General features: G+C 36.3%; 1 protein-coding gene across 1 annotated transcript in view; it reads left to right on the top strand.

Moving 5' to 3' along the window:
* YME1L1 (YME1 like 1 ATPase) overlaps nt 1-22,026 on the top strand; it is a 46,227-nt gene extending 24,201 nt beyond the window's left edge. Inside the window, exons 5-19 of the mRNA XM_014868241.3 lie at nt 539-648; nt 2,229-2,379; nt 2,785-2,868; nt 5,129-5,211; nt 8,798-8,888; nt 11,970-12,122; nt 12,680-12,812; nt 13,617-13,679; nt 14,885-14,997; nt 16,157-16,312; nt 16,893-17,044; nt 17,705-17,831; nt 18,132-18,205; nt 18,850-18,936; nt 20,902-22,026. Coding sequence (XP_014723727.2) covers nt 539-648; nt 2,229-2,379; nt 2,785-2,868; nt 5,129-5,211; nt 8,798-8,888; nt 11,970-12,122; nt 12,680-12,812; nt 13,617-13,679; nt 14,885-14,997; nt 16,157-16,312; nt 16,893-17,044; nt 17,705-17,831; nt 18,132-18,205; nt 18,850-18,936; nt 20,902-21,045 — 1,721 coding nt within the window. The 3' untranslated portion in view covers nt 21,046-22,026. The remainder of the gene's footprint in view (nt 1-538; nt 649-2,228; nt 2,380-2,784; nt 2,869-5,128; nt 5,212-8,797; nt 8,889-11,969; nt 12,123-12,679; nt 12,813-13,616; nt 13,680-14,884; nt 14,998-16,156; nt 16,313-16,892; nt 17,045-17,704; nt 17,832-18,131; nt 18,206-18,849; nt 18,937-20,901) is intronic.
* Nucleotides 22,027-22,294: the final 268 nt, after the last annotated feature.

Raw genomic sequence — 22,294 nt, 5'->3', positions numbered from 1 at the left:
AGCAACTAATGTCCATAGTAGAGAAGAAGTTGAATAAATTGCCGTACTCTGATAAATTGGAAAACTATGAACAGCCGTTAAACCGAATGCACTATCTGACCTGTTCTGGAAAATGTCCATGATGTGTTGTTAAGTAAAGGAAGACAATTGCAAAAAGTTAACGTGCTATTTTTATAGAAAGAGCATGTGTTTCAGTGCATAGAAGTTTAGTCACAGAATGGTTAACAGGGTTACTTCTGGGGAGCAGGATGAGGGTTGGAGGAATTAGGAGATGCTGACTTTTATTTGATACTCATTTACTCTTTTTTTTTTTTTTAACGTTTTAAATTACCAAGAAAATGTAAAGTTATTTGTATAGATTCAATCCATTTTGATGACTTTAATGATAAGTGTGTTGATGTGTCAGGCAACGAAGTGTTAAAAAATAAGATGATAAAGTAGGAAGTACAAGTATGGTGGCAGAGTGTTGAATCTTAGGCAATTTTCTTTTCTTATAGAAACTTAGAATGAGAGGTAAATGTGCTCCTGTTTTATTCAGTTTTCATACAGGCTCGGAGTTTTAAAACTTTGAAATCAAGGACACGACGTCTGCAGTCTACCTCTGAAAGATTAGCAGAAACACAGCATATAGCACCATCATTTGTGAAGGTAATTAGACCTTTTTTTGGTTCGAAAAAGCAGTAATTTTCGAGTTATTAAAATGAGAACCTTCAATATCTGATTTCTTTTGTTGGCTGATTGGTTTTCTCCCATCTTTCCACTTACGAAAAAGGACGAATAACCTGTGTGATCTTTACACCTACAGCTCTTCTGGGTGCCAGGCTTTTCTCTCCACTTGCGTATTAGATGTCTCCCTCCTGATTTTTTTTCCCTGCCAGCCTATACCTGCATGTGTGTTCTCTGTGTTAATGAGTAGCATCCACTTTAGCTAGAAACATGGGGACCAACCTTGATTTGTCCATCTTCTCCCACCTCCCACATCCGTTAATTAATTAATTGCTAAAGCCCTGTTGATTCAGCCTCTTAAATATATCTTTCTTTCTTTTCTTTTTTGAAGAAGATTGGCCCTGAGCTAACATCTGTTGCCAATCTTTCTCTTTTTGCTTGAGGAAGATTGTTGCTGAGCTAGTATCTGTGCCAATCTTCCTCTATTTTGTATATGGGATGCCACGACAGCATGGCTTGATGAACAGTATATACGTCTGCACTTGGGATCCAAACCCATGAACCCTGGGCCGCTGAAGCAGAGAGCAAACCCACTACACCACCGGGCCAGCCCCAGTATTTCTTAAGTCTCTGTCTCATCATCTCCAGTTCCACTGCATAGCTAGACTATAACCATTTCTTGCCTGGATTACTCTAATAAACATTCATTTAGTCTCCTTGCCTTTCGTTTTGCTACCCTCAGTCTAGCTTCCAGACTGCTACCACCAGTCTGTCTAACATGTATTAATGTAATAATTATACTCCTCTGCTTTATTGTCAGACTCCTGCTGTGGTGCACAGGCCATTTCATCATTTGGCCCCTGCCTACCATTTTTCTGTTCCCATCTTTCAGTGTGCCACCCCCTTTGTACCCCTACCCTCCTCCTCACTTGGCATTTTGAAGTCCTGTCACAGAAGATTGCTTGCAGTTCTTGAGCACTAAAGGCTGCTGTTTCATGCCTCTGTCACATTGTTCACGTTGTTTGTTCCCTGTGGTTTAGATATCCAATCTCTTTAAGGCTTTTCCTGACTTCCTTAAGTAGCATTTATTTTACCACCATACCTAGCATTTCTAACAAAATATCAAAATGATTTTTTAGTTATTTGTGCATCTCTCCCCTATAGACTGAAAACATTCAGATCATTAGTTATTTACTTGTGTCTTCAGAACTTACAAAGGGCCAAATAGATGAAATGTGTTCAATAAACATTTAATATAGGAATGAGGATTTTCTTCTGGCAGAGATAAAGGAGTGTGACGTCAACTGTTTCAGTAGTGTTCTTTCAGAGAGTTTCTTTATATTAAATGATCGATGGAGGTCTAGGGTCCAGTGTTAGTTTCCTAGCCATTGATTAAGAGATTTATTGCTGAATTTTAATCTAATTCCTCACATTGATAATAAAAATGGGAAATACTAGAATTTTAATGAATTATTTTGTGAGTGGTCACAAGTCACAATATTTCTGGGGAGTGTCGTTATCTATATAGTCAGCCAATACTGATGTGTTGTTTGTGTATTTAGGGATTTCTTTTGCGGGACAGAGGAACAGATGTTGAGAGTTTGGACAAACTCATGAAAACCAAAAACATACCTGAAGCTCATCAAGATGCTTTTAAAACTGGTTTTGCAGAGGGTTTTCTGAAAGCTCAAGCACTAACACAAAAAACCAATGGTACGTTGATTTGACACCATGTGTTTGAGAAGAATGTTGGAAAGGAAGTTGTAGCCCTACCTTCAAGTGATTGTAAATAACTTTTCTAACAATCATCCAACTTTCTGTTGGTTATATTCTACCATGTTTGTAACTGAAGCTGTGTAAAAATGGAAATACCTACTGGCACTTTCACTTTATCAAGTGAGAAACCAAAGTCAAGGACAGAAGCATGAGTGACTCCATGAAGTTTATGGTAAGAGGGTGCTGAAAGGAAATCCTGGCACTTCTGCAGAAGGATGCCATGTTCCAAGATTGCATGTGATGAAATGGGATCATCATCAGTTTAACCTGATGTTTGCGTCTCATTGAGCTGTCATTTCTCGTTGATGTCATTTGATTTAAGGCTTTTTCTTTCTCCTCCAGATTCTCTAAGACGAACCCGTCTGATTCTCTTTGTTCTGCTGCTATTTGGCATTTATGGACTCCTAAAAAACCCATTTTTATCTGGTAAAGGCTCTTTTTATTTATCTGACTTATTTAAAAAAATCTTTTAAATACTCATCTATTTTTCATAGTTAGTCTACCTAAGACTTAGAGAAAGAAAACATTAATGTTTATAGGTCTAGGCCTTCAATTCCTGAGTCAGGATTTCTCAGATTGGGTCACTGAGATTGTTTTTCACTTGGAAGTAGAAAAGTTTTAATCTGTTGTGATTGTATATTGTCTGCATTGTCTGAGGGCTTATTCACATCGCTTTGTGGATGACAAAGTTCCTTCAGACACTGTACAAGTTCAAGTTTTCGAGATAGATGATTAATATTTTGTTAAAGTTCCCAGGATTATGTTAGAGTGAAAATGTTATGTCAACTTCGAGTAATGGTTAGTGTCCCAGATTTTTAGAAAATGATCCCTGTCCAATTAGAAAATTTTTTAAAATGTTGAAGAATTTTATAATAGCAATATAAGATGAAATAGTCATCTGTTTCAAAGACAAATTAATAAGTTGAATTTGTTTTAAAAATATATTAAGAATAAGACTTTAAATGAGTCCCATTATTTTTTAGTTTGCCAGTTTAATATAAAGTACTCATGTCAGGTGTAAGTGGTTCCACTTGCCTTTTCAACTGCTACTCAGTTTTCGCCCTGTGTTCCCTACTCTTTGTGATTGATTACCTTGAGAGCAAAAACTAATGTCCAGTTAAGAACATCGATTGACCTGGATCGGGACTTCATCCCAGAACTTGCATGTAGCCCCATATGTTTTTAAAGTTTTTTGTGGCATCAAACCTGAGATTAGGTTTTGACATCCAGGAATAGCCTTTTTATACCTAGATTCACCTTCTCTTGTCTCCTTTTTTCCCAAAAAGAACCAGTATCAGGACAATAGGGTGAGATTGGTGGGGTAGTAGGAGGGTGGGATGAGTTCTGATTATTCTTTTATGTTTCTTAATTGCTATATTAAGCAAAATATACCTTTGGGTAATTACTGTGTTTGTTACGTCCAACTGGTTCTCCTGCAAATTTATTCACATTCCAATAACTATGTAGGTATTTAAATAATTTAGTAGGCTAAAACTGTTAGTTTCCATTCTAAAATTACTGTTTTAAATTTGGTCGCCTAACTTGTATGTTCTTACTATGTTAAGCATTTCTTGTTAACCCTGTACTTTTTCCTACATCATTCTAAATTTCAGTGTATCTTTTTTTTTTCTTTTTTGGAGGAAGATTAGCCCTGAGCTAACACTTGCTGCCAATCCTCCTCTTTTTGCTGAGGAAGACTGACGCTGAGCTAACATCCATGCCCATCTCCCTGTATTTTATCTGGGACACCTGCCACAGCATGCCCTGACAAGCATGGTATAGGTCCGTACCCAGGATCTGAACCCTCAAAGCCCCAGGCTGCTAAAGCAGACCATGTGAACCTAACCACTGCACCACCGGGCCAGCCCTAAATTTCAGTTTATCTTAAAGACAATATTTTTGGCTTCTTCTGAGGAAATTAGAAATTGCACAGTTTACTCATTTATAGCTCCTTCTACTGTGGAAGTTTACTGAGGGGGGAGAGGTTTAAGAAAGCTTTCTAATAGTTTCCCCACAGTTGATCTCAAATATTTTATTATCCTACCAAACTCTTACTGCCTGTCTTGTACTGAATGATGTCATTACTGCTGTATCATCTAAGGGCAAGTATTATCAGTTGTCAAAGGGAGAAGCCTACATGAGCAGTGAAATAGTCTGTTAAGCTTCACTCTTTCTTTTTTTTAATGCCAGAACCACTTTTTTATGCTAGGTTCAAGGGGATGTATTTCAAAGTGTAGATCCACGATTAGTTGAATCAGGATAATTAAGGATGATTATCAAAAATGCAAACTCTCCTGGGCTCTTTTCCTAAATTTACAAACCAGAAGGTCTGGGCCATGTGGCTTGGAAACCTGCATTAATACATTTCTCAAGTGATTTTTCTGCATACTGGAGTTTGAAAACCATTGGATTAAGATTTCTGTCGTTAAATATTAGAAGGAGCAGAGGAAAATAATTCTTAGTTTTAACAGGCAAGTACAAAGATGCTGTTCTAATGTGAATCATCTCTCCCTTGGACATTGGCTAGCAATCCAGAAGACCTAGTTTCTACTCCTTACCCTGATTGAATGTATGTGAACTCAGATATTTAATTTTTCTGAGTTTTCCTTTCTTGTGTCTGAAAAATCAGGTGGTTAGAATTTTCTGATTCTATGAAACATATAAACATTTCTTTTCTTCCTGTTAGTTCGCTTCCGGACAACAACAGGGCTTGATTCTGCAGTTGATCCTGTCCAGATGAAAAATGTCACCTTTGAACATGTTAAAGGAGTAAGTTAAAAAGTTTACATTCCCCTCTTCAAACATTGTATACTTGTATAAGATCAATATTTGATTGTAAAGGTGTGAAATAATAGAAAATAGGTACATTGGTCTCTGCCTCTGGTTCCTGACACAGAGCTTCTAAATCCCTTGGAGTTTCCTGGGTGTTTAGAGTGTCTTTTGTTCTAATGAGGGGACTCTGAGTGGGCTCCTGGATGGCTTCAGGATGAGGGCTGCTCACCAGAAAGGCCAAGGCAAGGTTAAAAGCTTAGAACTTTCATCTCCATTTCCCATTCTCCAGAGAGGGCAGAGGGACTGGAAATGGAGTTAATAACTGGTCATGACTATGCGAGGAAGCCTCATAAAAATCCCAATAGTGGGGGTTCAGGGTGCTTCCGGGGTGGTGCACGTGTGGAGGTGCTGGGAGAGTGGCGCCCCCAGAGAAGGCCTGGGAGCCCTACACCCCTTCCCGTATACCTTGCCTTGTGCATCTGTTCTATCGGGCTGTTCCTGAGTTGTATCAACAGGAGCGTTTTCCTCTGACTGAGCAGGAAGGAAAGCGTAATGATAGTGTTTTACCGTTTGAACAGATTGTCTTGTAACTTAAAGACGTGTCGCTAATGAACGTGTTCGAGCAGAGGCTGGGCATCGTCTTTGAGGAAGGTTTTGGAAGAAATTCTTCCTGCAGGAGAGGCTTGAAAGCCATGACTTTGAGGACTCTTCCAACTCCGAAGAGGCTGCTTAGGTTGTTTCTGCCCCTCCTCTTTGCACACTCTGTTTTCTGTTGATGAGGGAACATTTGTTTTCAGCCTTGGCTGTTGGGGAATACGGCGTTGGGAGTCATTACGGTAGTTTTTACACCAAGCGGTCCTTTTGTTCCTTTGCAGTTGAAGTAGCTGTGAACCCTGCTGGGATTGTGAAAAGTGAGCAGTAGAGGAAGAGGCTGGTGCAGTGACTATTTGAAAGCTAGACGCGTCAGTGCAGAGGGCCCTTCTCGTTCTGTGTGAGGGCTGCAGTCAGGGAGCCTGCTTACGTTGAGCTTGCACTAAGGCCGTGGTCAGCGAGGCGTCCTACTCTCTCCCTGCGGTGTATGTACTTCATTACTCAGTACACCACATTTCTTTTCGGATGAGGCCATTTGGAGTGCAAAATGTGAGAAGATGTGTTGACACCCAAACGTTAGGCAAGGGGGACATCACAAGGTGGATCCTCACAGTTTCCCGTGATAATATGAATAAATGTTATAATTGCTGTAAAATCTAAGTTTATGTAGAGCAGAGTATTTCAGTAGCATTTACCATAATAGTATGCCACTAGAAGTAGCTGTGATCAATTTCACCAGGTCTTAAAGAGCTTGTATAGGAATGTCATTTCCTTGCCCAGAATTCCTGAACATAAAGGGAAAACACTCATAAGGGCTTTCGTACCTTCATTCGCTGCCTTGATCCCCCAACCCTATTTTCCTCCATAGATCTCATCTTCCTCAAGGATTTCTGTTACCACAGAGGTTGGGGAGAGAAAGTGTATTTTGAATAGTAGATGATGTTTACTGTTTTCCATTTTTCCTACAATTTAAAGTTAGCCATTACCTTGACTAAATATATGTTGGTCTTCTTGTAGTATATAAATCTCTTTGAATATTTCAAGAAATTCTTTTGATAATTTAGCCAGATCTTTTTTAAACATAAATTTTATGCACAAACTCACACAAAAACGCACAAATCGTAAATGTACACCTCAATAAATTTTCGCACACGGCTTTGAACACATCTATGTTGTCAGCACCCAGCTCAGGAAACAGAACGCCAGGGCCTGCCTAGTGCCTCTTTCCAGTCACCGTCTCTCCCCACCCCGAGGGTGAGCACTGCCCTGTCTAATACCGTAGGTTAGTTTGGGCGGTTTTTGAATTTTATATAAATGTGACGCATGTAGTATGTATGACTTGTTTCGTCAACATGATGTTTGTGAGCTCCGTCCGTGGTGTTACACGGAGCGGTAGTTCATTCATCCTCATTGCATAGTGTTCTATTCCACGAAAACCACGATACTGTGTGTTTATTCCACGTTAGGTGGACGTGTGGTTGTGTCTAGGTTTGGCTCAGATAGTCCTGCTGTGAATGTTGTTGTACAGATCTCTTGGTGAGCATATGAACACACTTCTCTTGTGCCTGGGAGTGGACAAAGCTTTGCTTTTAACCATTGACTTTGTAAACATTTTAGTAAATTTTAATAATCAGAATAACTCTGAAAACCGTTTCAAGCCTAAAAAAACTTGTTTACTCTTTACCAATTGTACATTTCCTAGAAATAGTCCTGGGAAATCTAAGATAGTCATGAGTTTAATTTTAGATTATCAGAATGCCCTTTGGCCCAGAGATCTGTTTCATGTTTTACTGCACTCCTTCCCAGGTAGTTTTTTTAACGCTGCCCAATGTACTTCAGTTCTTTTTTGTCACTGAGAGCTATTTAAAGTTGTGTAATGTGAGGTTGCAAATTGACTGCCAGTGAGCTAAATTGGGTTAACAAATGTATTTGTTGGCCAGAGTAATTTAAGATAAATGAATGTAAATAAGTACATACGCAGACACTTTAAATTGGTAGCCAACATTTTTAAATTGGGAAGATTTCACGCACATAAAGATTTCTGTTTTTTTCCTTGGAAAATTAAACTCTGGCACACTAAGTCTCTGTTCCTTGGTAGAGCCAAGTTGTGGTGTTGCCCTCTTGAAGGGGCTATGGCTTTTCCGTTCAGCTTATTGACACCACTGTTGTTTTACATCTGGCCTTCTGCACTCAATTTTTGGTTTCATTTGTGACTTCTAGTTGTAATCAAACTAGGAAAATTGCTCACCATTTCTCATAGGCAGCTTGCTATATATATAAGTATCAGAGTTTTTAGCTAGTGTTCTGCTTGCCATCTTTGTTGGCCAGATTGGGCTTTATTCTTGCTAAGGATTGCAATTCTGCAAAATTTTATATTTTGGGAATTAAATCTTATGAACTTTTTTTTACCACAATCATTTACAAAACAGTATCAGTATACCATAGCTTAATTTTAGTCATTATCCTTTGGCATCTGTTAGGAACTGAATCATTTATAACCTACTAGTAATTCCTTATAATGAAAACAACCTCATAATTACCATAATTAATCACAAATTAAAGTTATAAGTTAAACACAGACTCCCTTATTATTAATATATGCTAAGTCCACATAATTTGCCCTTGAAACTTATTACCAGGTCCAAAAAGTTAGGGATTTGAAACTTAGTTTCAACTCTGTGTTTGTATCAAATACCACTGACATAAATTAACTAGAATTTTAAATGTAATAGCCCATGTTAATTGGAGGAAGCACTATTTCTTGAAAATATAAGGAGTTAAAAATGGCTTTTGTTGGCATTTGTAAGAAGATTTTGCCTAATTGAAAATAAGGGTTAGGAGAAAGCCCTTTGTGTGTGCATTTTTCTCTTCTTCGTTTACTGAAACAAAGAGAAAGCCAAGTTAATTTCCAATTAAATTTACGATTTTCAAAGAGGGTGCCATGATAATCTCATCATTATTTTAAATTATTTTGTAAATTGTGTCACTTTAGGTGGAGGAAGCTAAACAAGAATTACAGGAAGTTGTTGAATTCTTGAAAAATCCACAAAAATTTACTGTGCTTGGAGGTAAACTTCCAAAAGGTAAGATATCTTCCTTTTACCATGACTTGACATCAAAAAGTACTGTAATATATTACTAATTTAATGTTTGTCAGATTTAATGATTAAAGTTTAGTTCTTAATTGCTGTTTTACAAGTAAGTTCTCATTTTGAACATAGCATTCTATAACCTTTTTCTTTTTGATAGCTTAAAGCTTTGCTATAATTTCAAACTTTAAGTTGCAAGAATAGTACAGTGACATGTCACTGTGCTGTTAACTCAGACTCGACAGTTTTTTTAACATTTTCTCTCATTTATTATTTCACTTTCTTTACATGCATCTAATTTTTTAACTGAGAATAAATTGTAGATATTTTGCTCCCTCACCCCAAAATACCTCATTGTGTATTTCCTAAAAATAAGGATAGTCTCTTTAAATAACTCCAGTACAATTATTAAAATCAGTAGATTTAACATGGATCCAGAACTATTATCAAATTCACAGTCATATTCAAATACACTAGTGACCCCTTATCTGCAGTTTCTGTTACCGACGGTCTGAAAACATTAAATGCAACATTTCAGAAATAAACAGTTTATAAGTTTCAAATTGAATGGTGTTCTGAGTAGTGTGATGAAATCCTGCGCCATCTCGCTCCATCTGGCTGAGATGTGAATCATCCCGTTGCCTGGCATACCCACGCTGTACATGCCACCTGCCAGTTAGTCACTTAATAACCATCTCAGATCGGCTGTTAGTATCGTAGTGCTTGTATTCAAGTAACCCTTGTTTTACTTAATTGTGGCCCCAAAGCGCAAGAGTAGTGATCCTGGCGGTTCAGATATGCCGAAGGGAAGACGTAAAGTGCTTCCTTTAAGTGAAACGGTTAAAGTTATTGACTTAAGGAAAGAAAAAAATTCGTATGCTGAGGTTTCTAAGATCTGTGATGAGAATGAATTTTCTATCTTTGAAAATGTGAAGAAGGAAAAGGAAATTCATGCTAGTTTTGCTGTCGCAGCTCAGACTACAAAAGTTATGGCCATACAGCATGACAAGTGTTTGGTATGGGAAAAACATAGTATATATAGGGTTCGGTAGTATCCATGGTTTCAGACACCCACTGGGGTCTTGGAACATTTTCCCATCGAATAAGGGAGGGCTACTGTATCAGCAATTGTCCCAATAAAATCCTTTGTAGTGAGGTCTTTCCATCTCCCCCACCCACCCCAGGTTCAGGACCCAGTCTAGGTTCACACACAATATTTAGTTTTTTCTTTGGTATGAAAAAAATTCCTCAGCCTTTTTTAGGGGATCTTTTATGATCTTAATAGTTGTGTAGAGTATGCACTACTTGTAGAATGTTTCTCAGTTTGGCTTTGTCTAATGTTTTCTCAGTTACTCAATGTGATTTTTAATGACTGTGATATTGTGCTTTATAGTAAGAAATATGTATTTGGTCTTTTTTCCCATTTTCTGGCACAGAACTCCTAAAACTCTTGGAATTTCATAAATGATGAGAGTGCTGAAGATGTCTTTTTATGTTAATGAGGTGACTTTTGGAACACACCTAAGGGTGGGGGCTGGTTGACAGGAGAACCAACCGTGTGATAGGAGGGTTGGAACTTTCAGCCCTGCCTAGGGGAGAGGGGCTGGAGATTGAGCTTAATCGCCAAATGGCCAGTGTTTTGATTAATCATTCCTAAGTAGTGAAGCCTCCATTAAACCCCAGAAGGATGGGATTCAGAGAGCTTCAGGGTTGGTAAACACGTGGAGATGTAGATGGAGTGGTGCCCCTGGAGAGGGCATGGAAGCTGCTCGTCCCTTTTCCCTGCCTTGCTCTGTGTATCTCTTACATCTGGCTGTGCCAGAAACATTCTTTTATAATAAACTGCTAATCTAGTAAGTAAAATGTTTCTCTGAATTCTGTTAGCTGCTCTAGCAAATTAATTGTCCTCTGATCTATAGCCTGTTGGTCAGATGGACAGGTAATAACCTGGACTTGCACCTGGTGGCTGAGGTGGGGGGCTGGGGCAGTCTTGTGGGACCCAGCCTTTAAGCTGTGAGATCTGATGCTATCTCCAGGCAGATAGTGTCAGAATTGAGTGGAATTGTAGGACACTCAGCTGGTTAATGATGTTATGGTGTCCTGCCACTATATGTTTTACTGTACTTTAACCATTTATATTGAACTTTTAAATTGTTTCTGAAGTTTTGCTACTAAAATTAGCTCTGTGATGATCACCTTAATATCTCAAAGCTTTGCCTACATGCCTACTTATTTCCTTAGAATAAATTTTAGGTGTATTTATATATTATTCTACGTTCTAATTCTAGAAATGGAATTGCTGAGTTAAAGGGGCACTCCTATTTAACGCTTGTTTTTATACTGCCCAGTATCTCTGCTTACAGTGTTCAGCAATATATAAAAATGTTTGCAAGAACCTTTGTTAATTTAGGGTTCTGATTTAAAGCAGTTCGGAATCAATAATGTGGCAATACTAGGAGAATATTAAGGATATTTAGGAGGGGTTTTATGAAAAACTTACTGTTATTTTGACATTTTTGAAATGTATGGAAAAGTTAGGAAGAGAGCTGTAGATATTAACTACTTTACATCTGAATATTTTGTTATGCATCACCTAAGGATAAGGACATTGTCTTAAATAAACACAATAATTTATCCTACCAAATAATAATTAAACACTGTTTCCTTAATATCAGTGCTCTCCCGTCTGTTTTCAATTTTTCACCAAATGTCCCTAGATTTTTTTTCAACTTTTTTTAATGGAAGAACATCAAGTCATTTGGTTGTTTACTCTCTCAATTTGTTTTTATGTGAATTTTTTTTATCTGTTTAGTGATAAATGTTCATATTCCTTTCCCCCAAGATTCTCTCTTGTCTGTGGCTGATGTGTAAAGAGTATTTAGATGATATGGGAAAGCCAATTATGGAGAAGATCCTGAAGTCAGTCACTAGCAAAGACAGATACGTTATGCTCTTTCACAATATTGGCCATTGATGTGTCTTCAACCTCAAAGCTATGTAAATTAATAATTATTTGTTTTATAGGTTCATATCAGAGTTTTTTTAATTTGAATCATTCTTTACATTTTCTCTTAGGAATTCTTTTGGTTGGACCACCAGGGACAGGAAAGACACTTCTTGCCCGAGCTGTGGCGGGAGAAGCCGATGTTCCTTTTTATTATGCTTCTGGATCAGAATTTGATGAGATGTTTGTGGGTGTGGGAGCCAGCCGTATAAGAAATCTTTTTAGTACGTTTTAATGTATCTTTCATACAATATGAAATTGTCTTAATTTTAGGGAAAGAGGGTTTCTTACCCTTTCTTTGCTTCTTGAATATGATTGATAGCTGAAATAGCCCTTGTCGGGTTCTGGGTTCAGGTAACTTTAACGTGTGAGCTAAAACGGAACTTGACTTCTTTCTTAAATAGTCCGAAGAGTTAGCGGAAGTGTAGATGAGGTTTAGGGCTGCTGAAAAGCTGTGTTTTCATTTTATTCATCAATGCTGCAGTATGTAATTAAAGAGTATTTAGCCTCAAACTTGATTGTATATGATATCTGTACAGCTAGGAAGAATGAATACTCAATTATTTTTTATTTTAGATCATTCTATGTTGTATAGTTGTTTTTGTTCTGAGGCTGTTGTTCTTAAAAATAGGTTTAAAAAAAGGGCTTTTGTGTATTTTGAGTACACAAAATGAGTGTCTTTTGTTGACTTTTGACAATCTTACAAGGTTTTAATATGTTTGACTTTGTTCAAAAACTGTTGATATCTTTAAACTTACGTGAATCTTTTCTGTTTTTGTAGGGGAAGCAAAAGCAAATGCTCCTTGTGTTATATTCATTGATGAATTAGATTCTGTTGGTGGCAAGCGAATTGAATCTCCAATGCATCCATATTCAAGGCAGACCATAAATCAACTTCTTGCTGAAATGGATGGGTAATGGAATCCTCCTCTGTCTGTGGGATATGGTGATGTTTTTGGTAACATTCTAGAGATAGGAAAAGCATATTTAAAGCAACAGAATGGTCCCTTGTGCAAGAAGTTAAGACAAGCTTTTCTAAGTGTTGTGTTGTTTCCGTTACTAATGGGATCATTCATGTATCAGCTCCTCTTCGTTGTGATGCTTACGCCTTTTCTCATTTAATGTATCCTGCTTCCTACAGGAAAGCAGTGACTCCAGCTGTGACTAGTGGTCTGTTGGAGATGGAAAGGGGAGAGCATGCTGGTTCCCACAGAATCCATGATAGCTTGAAGCGTTGTGGGAGATTAAAAAACTTGCATCAATTTTCATAATATAAAAAGCAAGAGGTGGCTTTGCTTTAAGAGAAGTAAAAATGTCTCAAAGTCATACAAGACATTCTGGAAACAAATAGGAAGTCTAGAAGCAAATAATTTGAATTGGTAAATTTGAAAATAATTTTTCAAAAATTAGTCAGGTAACCAAGCTTTCTGTGTCAAGTCATCTCTTCCTAAGTAGAGCAAATATTGTGAAGGTGTGTAATCACAGATGATTTGGGGATTTATTATTAGCAGTTTTATTAAAGTGTACTGGCTGAACATCTGTTCCTTTTAAAAAACAATTAGGGATTGTTTTATCATTTTCATTATCATTTTGGGCATGAAAAAGATCCCTTTTCTTTGCTATTGTTAAGATTAATGATATAAACAGTTTTGTGTAGAATGTTTGTATATATGTGCTGTTTTAATTTTCAGTGAAAAACTGCTTTTTTAAAAAAATAGGTTTAAACCCAATGAAGGAGTTATCATCATAGGGGCCACAAACTTCCCAGAGGCATTAGACAAGTAAGTATTAAAAGAAAATTTTTGTGAAGTACTGATACATGTTAGAACATGGATGAACTTTAAAAACATTATGCTGAAAGAAAAGTCCATCACAAAACATCACATATTATGTTACTCCATTTATCTGGAATGTGCAGAATAAGCAAATCCATAACAGTGGAAAGTAATTAGTGATTGCCGAAGGCTGGGGAGAATGGAGAATGACTGCTAGTGGATATGAGGTTCCTTTTTTGGGGGATGAACATATTCTAAAATTAGATTGTGGTGATGGTTGTATAACTTTGAATATTAAAAATCCCTGAATTATTCAGTTTAAATTCTGTGATCTGTGAATTCTGTCTCAATAAAGTTCTTAAAAGAATCTTTGCTTATAAAATTTTGGGTGATGGAGAATGTTTTTTTTTTTAATTTTATTGAGGCTATACTAGTTTATAACATTGTGACATTTCACTTGTACATTATTTGCCCCTTTACCCATTATACCCACACCTCCAGCCTCTTTCCCCTCTGGTAACTATTAATCTGTTCTCTTTGTCCATGTGTTAATTTGTCTTCCACATATGAGTGAAATCATATGGTGTTTGTCTTTTCTGTCTGGCTTATTTCACTTAACATAATACTCTCAGGGTCCATCTGTGTTGTTGTGAGTGGGACGATTTTGGTTTTTTGTGGCTGAGTAGTATTCCATTGTGTATATATACACCACATCATCTTTATCCAGTCATCAGTTGATGGGCACTTGGGTTGCTGTGGAGAGCATTTTAAAGTAAAATTTACTGTAGTACTAAAGTTTGTTCATTTTATTATAGAAGTTATTCATATTTTCATTTGGTCTAATAGTTTTTCTTTGCCTGAGACTGTCACATTCTGTATTTCAGCAGTTAAGATGGGTGTGTAGCTCTTGTAATAGACTGCTGTAGGATTATTTGTTCTGGACTTACTGGTGCGTTTGTTGCTGAGGGATGTGTGCCCTCTAGGTGCACATGTGTATCTATATGAACCTTTGTCCTGCCTTCTGGGTACTGAAACTGTCATTTGAGCCATATTTTACAAGCACCTATCTGATCATGTATGATCAACACTCCATCTAACCTCTGGTTCCCATTGTCTTTCCGTCCCCTCCTTAGTGTGTCAGTCCTATTTAACTTGATGTTCAGCATAGTCAGCTTGTTCATTTATATGTTCTTTTTGTGTTCTCCTTTCAGCGCCTTAATACGTCCTGGTCGTTTTGACATGCAAGTTACAGTTCCAAGGCCGGATGTAAAAGGTCGAACAGAAATTTTAAAATGGTATCTCAATAAAATAAAGTTTGATCAGTGTAAGTCTAATTCCATAAAACAAACATCATTATCTTTATAAAATTATATCAATCTATGTTGTTTGTGGTCCTTACTTGATAAATGTTGTAAAAGACCAGTTCCTTTTTTTTTTTTGAGGAATATTAGCCCTGTGCTAACATCCGCCACCAATCCTCCTCTTTTTGCTGAGGAAGACTGGCCCTGAGCTAACATCTATCCCATCTTCCTCTACTTTATATGTGGGACACCTGCCATAGCATGGCTTGACAAGGGGTGCGTAGGTCCCCACCTGGCATCCAAACTGGCGAACCCCTGGCTGCTGAAGCAGAACATGCGAACTTAACTGCTGTGACACTGGGCTGGCCCCAAGACCAGTTCCTTTATGTGTCTTTTTTAATCTTCATTTATACTTTTTAAAAAGTCTATTCCTTAATTACTATGTATCCAGGAGATTCTGTCATTTTGAGTTGTGATTCTAAACAAAGTTTTCTTTAGAGTATTCAGATAGATGCTATTTGAAGATGAATATATGTATAAATGTTTTTTGAGATGAACGTAAAATAGAAAATAATAGAAAAAGCATCTGTATATCGTGAGCACTGTACTTCATGATATAGTCACTTTGGGGCCAAAAGAGGAGAAAGCAAACTGTAAAACAAAACACATGGAAATATTATGGACCCACATGAGTAATAAAAGCAGCTGTTTAAGCTGCCATATTTTCAAAGATGGCTGAATCAGTTTATAAAACCAAATATAATTCCTATAGTAAGGGGAGCTTTTGTGTCCAAAGTATTTCAAGGTGAGATTCAGAAAACAAAGTATCTATTGTTATCTCTGAGTCTGCTTTTTAAATTCGTGCTTAGGCTCATAACGATAGAGGTCATAATTGAAAGTTTATAAATCTTGTCTGGCAATGCTGCATTTCTTTGTTTTTCATAGTTGCCTAGGTTTAAGGACTTTTGTGATTTGTCCCACTGGCAATATTAATGGCAGTTTTGGCGTTTTTCCCTTACAATTTACTAATGTAAGTTTAATTTATAGTTTCATTAAGATAAATATTTTAAATTATAGTTTAGGACCTCAGTTTTCTTTTTTCTTTTTTTTGGGGGGGGGGGAATGTGATTTCTTTGTGAAGAGCTGGTTTTAGAATTTCAGTATCGTGTTCTGTCTACACAGCTGTTGATCCTGAAATCATAGCTCGAGGCACTGTTGGCTTTTCCGGGGCAGAGTTGGAGAATCTTGTGAACCAAGCTGCGTTAAAAGCAGCCGTTGATGGAAAAGAAATGGTTACCATGAAGGAGCTAGAGTTTTCCAAAGATAAAATTCTCATGGGTAGGTTTTTTTCTATCTTATGCTATTCGTTATGTTAGAGAGTACTTCTTTTTAAGAGAAAGGTTATGAACAAGAAAGGTATAGGAACATGAAAATATATACTCGAAATGAGCAACACAGTTTGGCCTCTTCCAGAACAAATATATGTAGCTCATATGATTACATCATTTGGAGGCAAGGCAGCCCACGTTTCCTTTTGTCTGATATTGCTGATAAAAGAATAGTTAATTTTACTTAGTCTCTGTATTTAATTTTGATTTGAAATCTTGAATTGACTTCTAAAAACAGGTTAGTTATGACGTTCTTGTTAGATTGGAAGTTTATTTTCTAGAAATAGAATTAAGCTTTCCCTCTTTATAAGAATTCAGATGATAGTTCTTACAGTTTTGGTTTTCAGTTGACAAATCATCATGGTTTACGTGTCATAGGGTGAATTCTAACTTTTTAAACTTTTACTCTGTTTAAAATATTAAATCATGATATATGTTACTCTAAGAATGACTTTAAGGCAAATATGTTTCATTCATTTAAATGTACCTTCCTGTTGGGGACTTTTACTTAATTAAACTTGTGTCCTTAGGGCCTGAACGTAGAAGTGTGGAAATTGATAACAAAAACAAAACCATCACAGCGTATCACGAGTCTGGTCATGCTATTATTGCATATTACACTAAAGACGCGATGCCTATCAACAAGGCTACAATCATGCCACGAGGGCCAACACTTGGACATGTAAGCGTCTTGTAGTTTTTTCTTTTCCCTTAGACAGCACTCCCCAGAAGCTTAAGTAGGAAATGGCCATTGAAACATTAGAAAAAGAAAATTCGGCTACTTCCTAAGTATATTAATACTTTCTTTAACTTCCTGAACCATCTTGAAATCAGAGATACTTGTGAAATTTGTCTGCTAATAAAGAATATTTTCTTAATATTTCAGATATTGTATATTTATATTATGAAATTTAATTCAGGAATGACAGCAGTCTATTTCTTAAATATGTAATTGTTCTTTTCCTGCTAAAAAGAAATTATGTTTTACAGTGACTGGTTCAGTAGTTCTAAGATTTTTCTCAATGAGTACAAGTTTCATTCTCGTATCTTTCTACTTATAAACATTTTAAACATTTTTGTGCAACTAAAGATAAAGCAGTCCTATCGTAATATTATCTACCTCTTGTTTATAAAATGCACTTTTTCTGTATAAAAAATTTTTCTTATTTTATCAGTTGCTGGTTTTGTCATCAGTCACTGATGACCGTCTCTACTAAATGTCCTTGAGCTTTCAGCGTCATGGTGTTAAGTAAGGTTGTGAGAGAACAGTGATCATTCTGGTTATTAATATACATGTTTCAAACCTGTGTCTGAGGTTTTTCTCTGTTTTTCAATTGTCTAGGTGTCCCTGCTGCCTGAGAATGACAGGTGGAATGAGACTAGAGCTCAGCTGCTTGCACAAATGGATGTTAGTATGGGAGGAAGAGTGGCCGAGGAGCTTATATTTGGAACTGATCATATTACAACAGGTTGGCTGTAAAGCATGGCTTTCATTCAAATTGCATTGGCTGGTTTAAAGATATTTTTAAAAATTGAGTTCTATGTATATTTTTATTTTATTTATTATTATTTTTATGATTGAAGTGTAGTTGGCATACAGTACTGTGTTAGTTTCAGGTATATGACATAGTGATTGGACGTTTATTTACATTACAAAATGATCACCCTGATAATACTAGTTATCATCTGTTGTTCTACAGTTATTGCAATATTGTTGACTCTATTCCCTGTGCTGTACATTACATTCTGCGTGTATTTGAAAATCTTAGGTGCTTCCAGTGATTTTGATAATGCAACCAAAATAGCAAAGCGAATGGTTACCAGATTTGGAATGAGTGAAAAGGTAATAGCTAATTTTAATCCTTCTTTATATATCACATGATGATGTGCCAAGTGTCTGTGAGAGAGGGGTCTCTTTATAAATTAATAACATTATTATCCCTCTCTCATTCCAAATAGATTTGACACAGCTTATTCTAAACTGAATGTTATCTTCTGAAATAAATGTAGTATTCTCTTTGCATTCTAGCTGCTTGAACAGTAACAGTTATTACTCTGTCAATTAACCAAATGATAAGATAAATTCTTGAACCTTTTCTGTTCCTATGACATAAAAGGCTTCCTTGTTGAGCATGCTTACTTTGCCCTCTCTAAGTATCTCACCTTGCTACGTTGTGACTGTGGCTCCATGAAGCAGTTCTAACACTGAATTGTAGATTTCTGAATTTGGAAAGCTGCCGACATTTTTAGGAAGGTACTCATAACCATACTTAAGGATGTAAAATTTTCTCTCTTGCTCACACTTTTAATTTCAGTACTATACTTTGAGAAGAATGATGAAATTTCTTTGCCCTCAAAGGCGTTTTTACATGATTGCTTCTTTGCCTCCCATAATATTTATTTCCTTGTCTATGGGATAGTACTTCCTCTGTTACATTTATTAGTTGGGGTTTTTCTGCTCAATTTCTTTCTTCCCATTGGTTTTAGCTTGGAGTTATGACCTACAGTGATACAGGGAAACTGAGTCCAGAAACTCAATCTGCTATTGAACAAGAAATCAGAATCCTTCTAAGGGTAATGAACATATTTTTCTATGCTTATTTATCTCTTTAGTCATAATATGCTTAAACTGTTAGGTACTTAGAAAATAACTGAAAGGTCCAAATGTCACTATATGTAATAAAGATAACAGGCGCACCACTGCAGCCATGATTTAAATATGTTGTTAGGGAACCTCTGGTCATAGACTGGATCTTTATTTTATTCTGGCTGTAGTCTAAGAACAGTTTATATCTGTGATTATAAATATTCCATTCTACTTTAGCTGTAGAACTGTAGTAAGTATTAGAATGGGGGATATTGATTATTGACTCTCTATTGCTTTCCCACTCTGACATATTTATTCAAAAAATAGTATTGCTTTGTGCCTAGCGGTGTCCAAGTGCTGAGAATGCAGAATAAGCCAAACACAGGTCTTTTTGACTTCAGTGTCCAGGAGAGATGAGGGTAAAGGAACGTGATAGAGTAAAATCAGTGAGGTCAGTTAGTACTGTGGTAATCTAGTTGTGGTATAATGGACACTTGGATTAAGGTGGTGAAAGTAGAAATTGAAAAATGTGGGTTGGTTCAAGAAGTACTGATGTAATGAAATCAACATGCTTTTGTGATGTTTTGGCTGAGGGAGCAGCTAATATAAAGTTGGTAGATTTCTGCCTCATGCAAAATTTCTGAGAAAACAGAAGAGCAAAATTGAATTCTTTCCTTCTGAAACAAGATAGATTTTGGAAAGACAGTAGGTACTCTTTCCACTAGATGGCAAACTTACATTGTTATTAAGGGGAAATGATTACTAGTAGCATAACAGCCAAGTAGTCTTACGTGTTAGAAAGTTCGGGCTTCATTCCAGGAGAGTTTTAAAATTTATTACTAATTTATCCTTGATTTTTAGCTACAGATTTCCGTAATATATTTCTAATGTTTTATATATTTTCTTTAATTTATTTCACTAGAACATAAAGATTATGTTTAGAATGTCTAATGATTATGTTGTGTTTATATGACCTATGATTCTTGGTGTTGATCAATTAATTTTTACATTTTCCACTCAGTTTTATAAGGGCAAAAATGTGATTAAATATTAAAATATTGGCATAGACATTGTACAGGCAAATGTTGTGACAGTGCTGAAAGTGAACTGTTATCAGTGCCATTATTCATGAGCTGATAATCCAAACTCACCTTTGGAAAGACAATTGAAGAATTAAAAAAAAAAATCAAATGTATGAAAATGAAGGATCATCTAATAATACTGTGTTATACTTGTCACAAATTGACAAGTGAGTGTTAGGAAGTAAAAGAGTGTAAAAATATATCCTTTCTGGCCATTTTAGATTCAGTAAATAGGTAAAATCTCGAGAGGCAAAAGTAGCCAACTTTCTTTCCTTTTTAACATGTATGTTGAATAGAAAAATAGATTTCTGTGATCACAGACCTTATTTAAAAAGCAGTGTATATTTCTATTTTTGTGAGTACCTTTTTGTCTAAATAGTCTTCAGTTATCTAGCTGACAGATTGTGAGGTTAAAAATAGAGCATTTGGGGGGCCTGCCTGGTGGCACAGTGGTTAAGTTCACACGTTCCGCTTCAGTGGCCTGGGGTTCGCTGGTTCGGATCCTGAGTGCAGACCTACACACCATTCTTCAAGCCACACTGTGGCAGGTGTCCCACATATAAAGTAGAGGAAGATGGGCATATATAAAGTAGAGGAAGATGGATATTAGCTCAGGGCCAGTCTTCCTCAACAAAAAGAGGAGGATTGGTGGCGGATGTTAGCTCAGGGCTAATCTTCCTCAAAAAAAAAAAACAGAGCATCTGAAAGTATGAAAGTATCTTCTTTGGGAACCAAGCTTTTAAATGTTTTTATCTTTTGTAAATAGGAATCAGTAGATTTCACATTTTTTAGGATATGTAAAAGTTCTTTTCTCATTTATGGTTTTTGCTTCTCCTAAATTTTCTGCCTCTTACATATCTACTATTTCAGGACTCATATGAACGAGCGAAACATATCTTGAAGACTCATGCAAAAGAGCATAAGAATCTAGCAGAAGCTTTGTTGACCTATGAGACTTTGGATGCCAAGGAGATTCAGATTGTTCTTGAGGGGAAGAAATTGGAAGTGAGATGATAGCTCTCTTGAAATGGAGGCATTCCTGGGTTTATTGCAAGAAGATAAGTAGCATTGCAGGAATCTCCTTTTGCAATGCTTTCCCTCCATTCTTGACTTGACATCACTCAAGGGTGTGAAATACTTTGTCAGTCTTTTGTCACACTTATCTAATTTTGGTTATTCTCATGATGGACACCTACTGCAAAGAGCAAATAAAGAAAATAAAGAGCTATGAGGATTGAGAACAACTTGTTTGAGAAATGTCAATCAGTTATTAACTTGAAAATAAGTAATGACTTTGTGCTTGGTTATTGTACTGGATGTGAATAAAAATTGTGCCTTTAGCTCCTGGGAAGTATTTTTAGTTAGCAGAGTAAAATTGTTGAAGGATTGTCCTTATTTCCAGATCGTACCATTCATCTTTGATAACAAAGTCATGCTATGTGGCTGTTGGTAAACCGTATTTCTACATACATCAGTGGAAACTTCATTAAAATGCAGTTACTCATGCTCCACATTGACCATATATAAAATGGTTTTTAAAAATCTAAGAGTAGAAAATTGTAAACGTACAGATACAATCAGGATTTAAATGATTATAACCTTTTAAAAATGCAGCTTGTATTTTCACAGTATTTCTTTTAAACATCACTATCACTCTGACTAATGACATTTATTTTATAGTAGTAGTATTATGTTAAATAAATGAGTGACACACTTCAAATTCTGAATTATATAATTATGCTTGGTATTGAAAGCAAAATAAAACCAAAAAGTCAGTCCACTTCAAAGTGAACTTTTAAATTACCCTGTGTTAGAAATGGAAAGTTGTGTGTGCTTTTCGTTCAGATTTTGTGAATATGAATGTGTTGTTGCAGGATTTACAGGTGAATTTATTTAACTCAGTAAAATAATTATTTTAGAGCACATTGTATTGGCTTTACAACCAAATTTATTCTTGAAGTGATTTTATTAAAATTACCTACAGTTTTCTAATAATTTTTATGCCTGATATGGTCTTCATTGAAGAAGTTGCTAGAGGGAGCTTGCTATGCAATATTCTTGCCCCCTTTTTTGGTAATTTAAATTTCTTATGTACTTTGAAACTTAGAGAAGCGTTACCAGAATAATACAAGGCACTCCCCTATACCTTTGATCCAGATCCACGAATTATTTTCATTTGCCCCATTCTTTTAAATTGTGGCCCTTCCTTTCTCTTCTGCTCCCTCCTTCCCTCTCCCTCTTTCTGTGTATATGTATGCATATG

The sequence above is a fragment of the Equus asinus genome, chromosome 29, assembly GCF_041296235.1.
Source record: "Equus asinus isolate D_3611 breed Donkey chromosome 29, EquAss-T2T_v2, whole genome shotgun sequence".
In the NCBI taxonomy this organism is placed as follows: domain Eukaryota; kingdom Metazoa; phylum Chordata; class Mammalia; order Perissodactyla; family Equidae; genus Equus; species Equus asinus.
The sequence above is the reverse complement of the archived record's forward strand: the minus strand, read 5'-3'. Positions and strand labels throughout refer to the sequence as shown.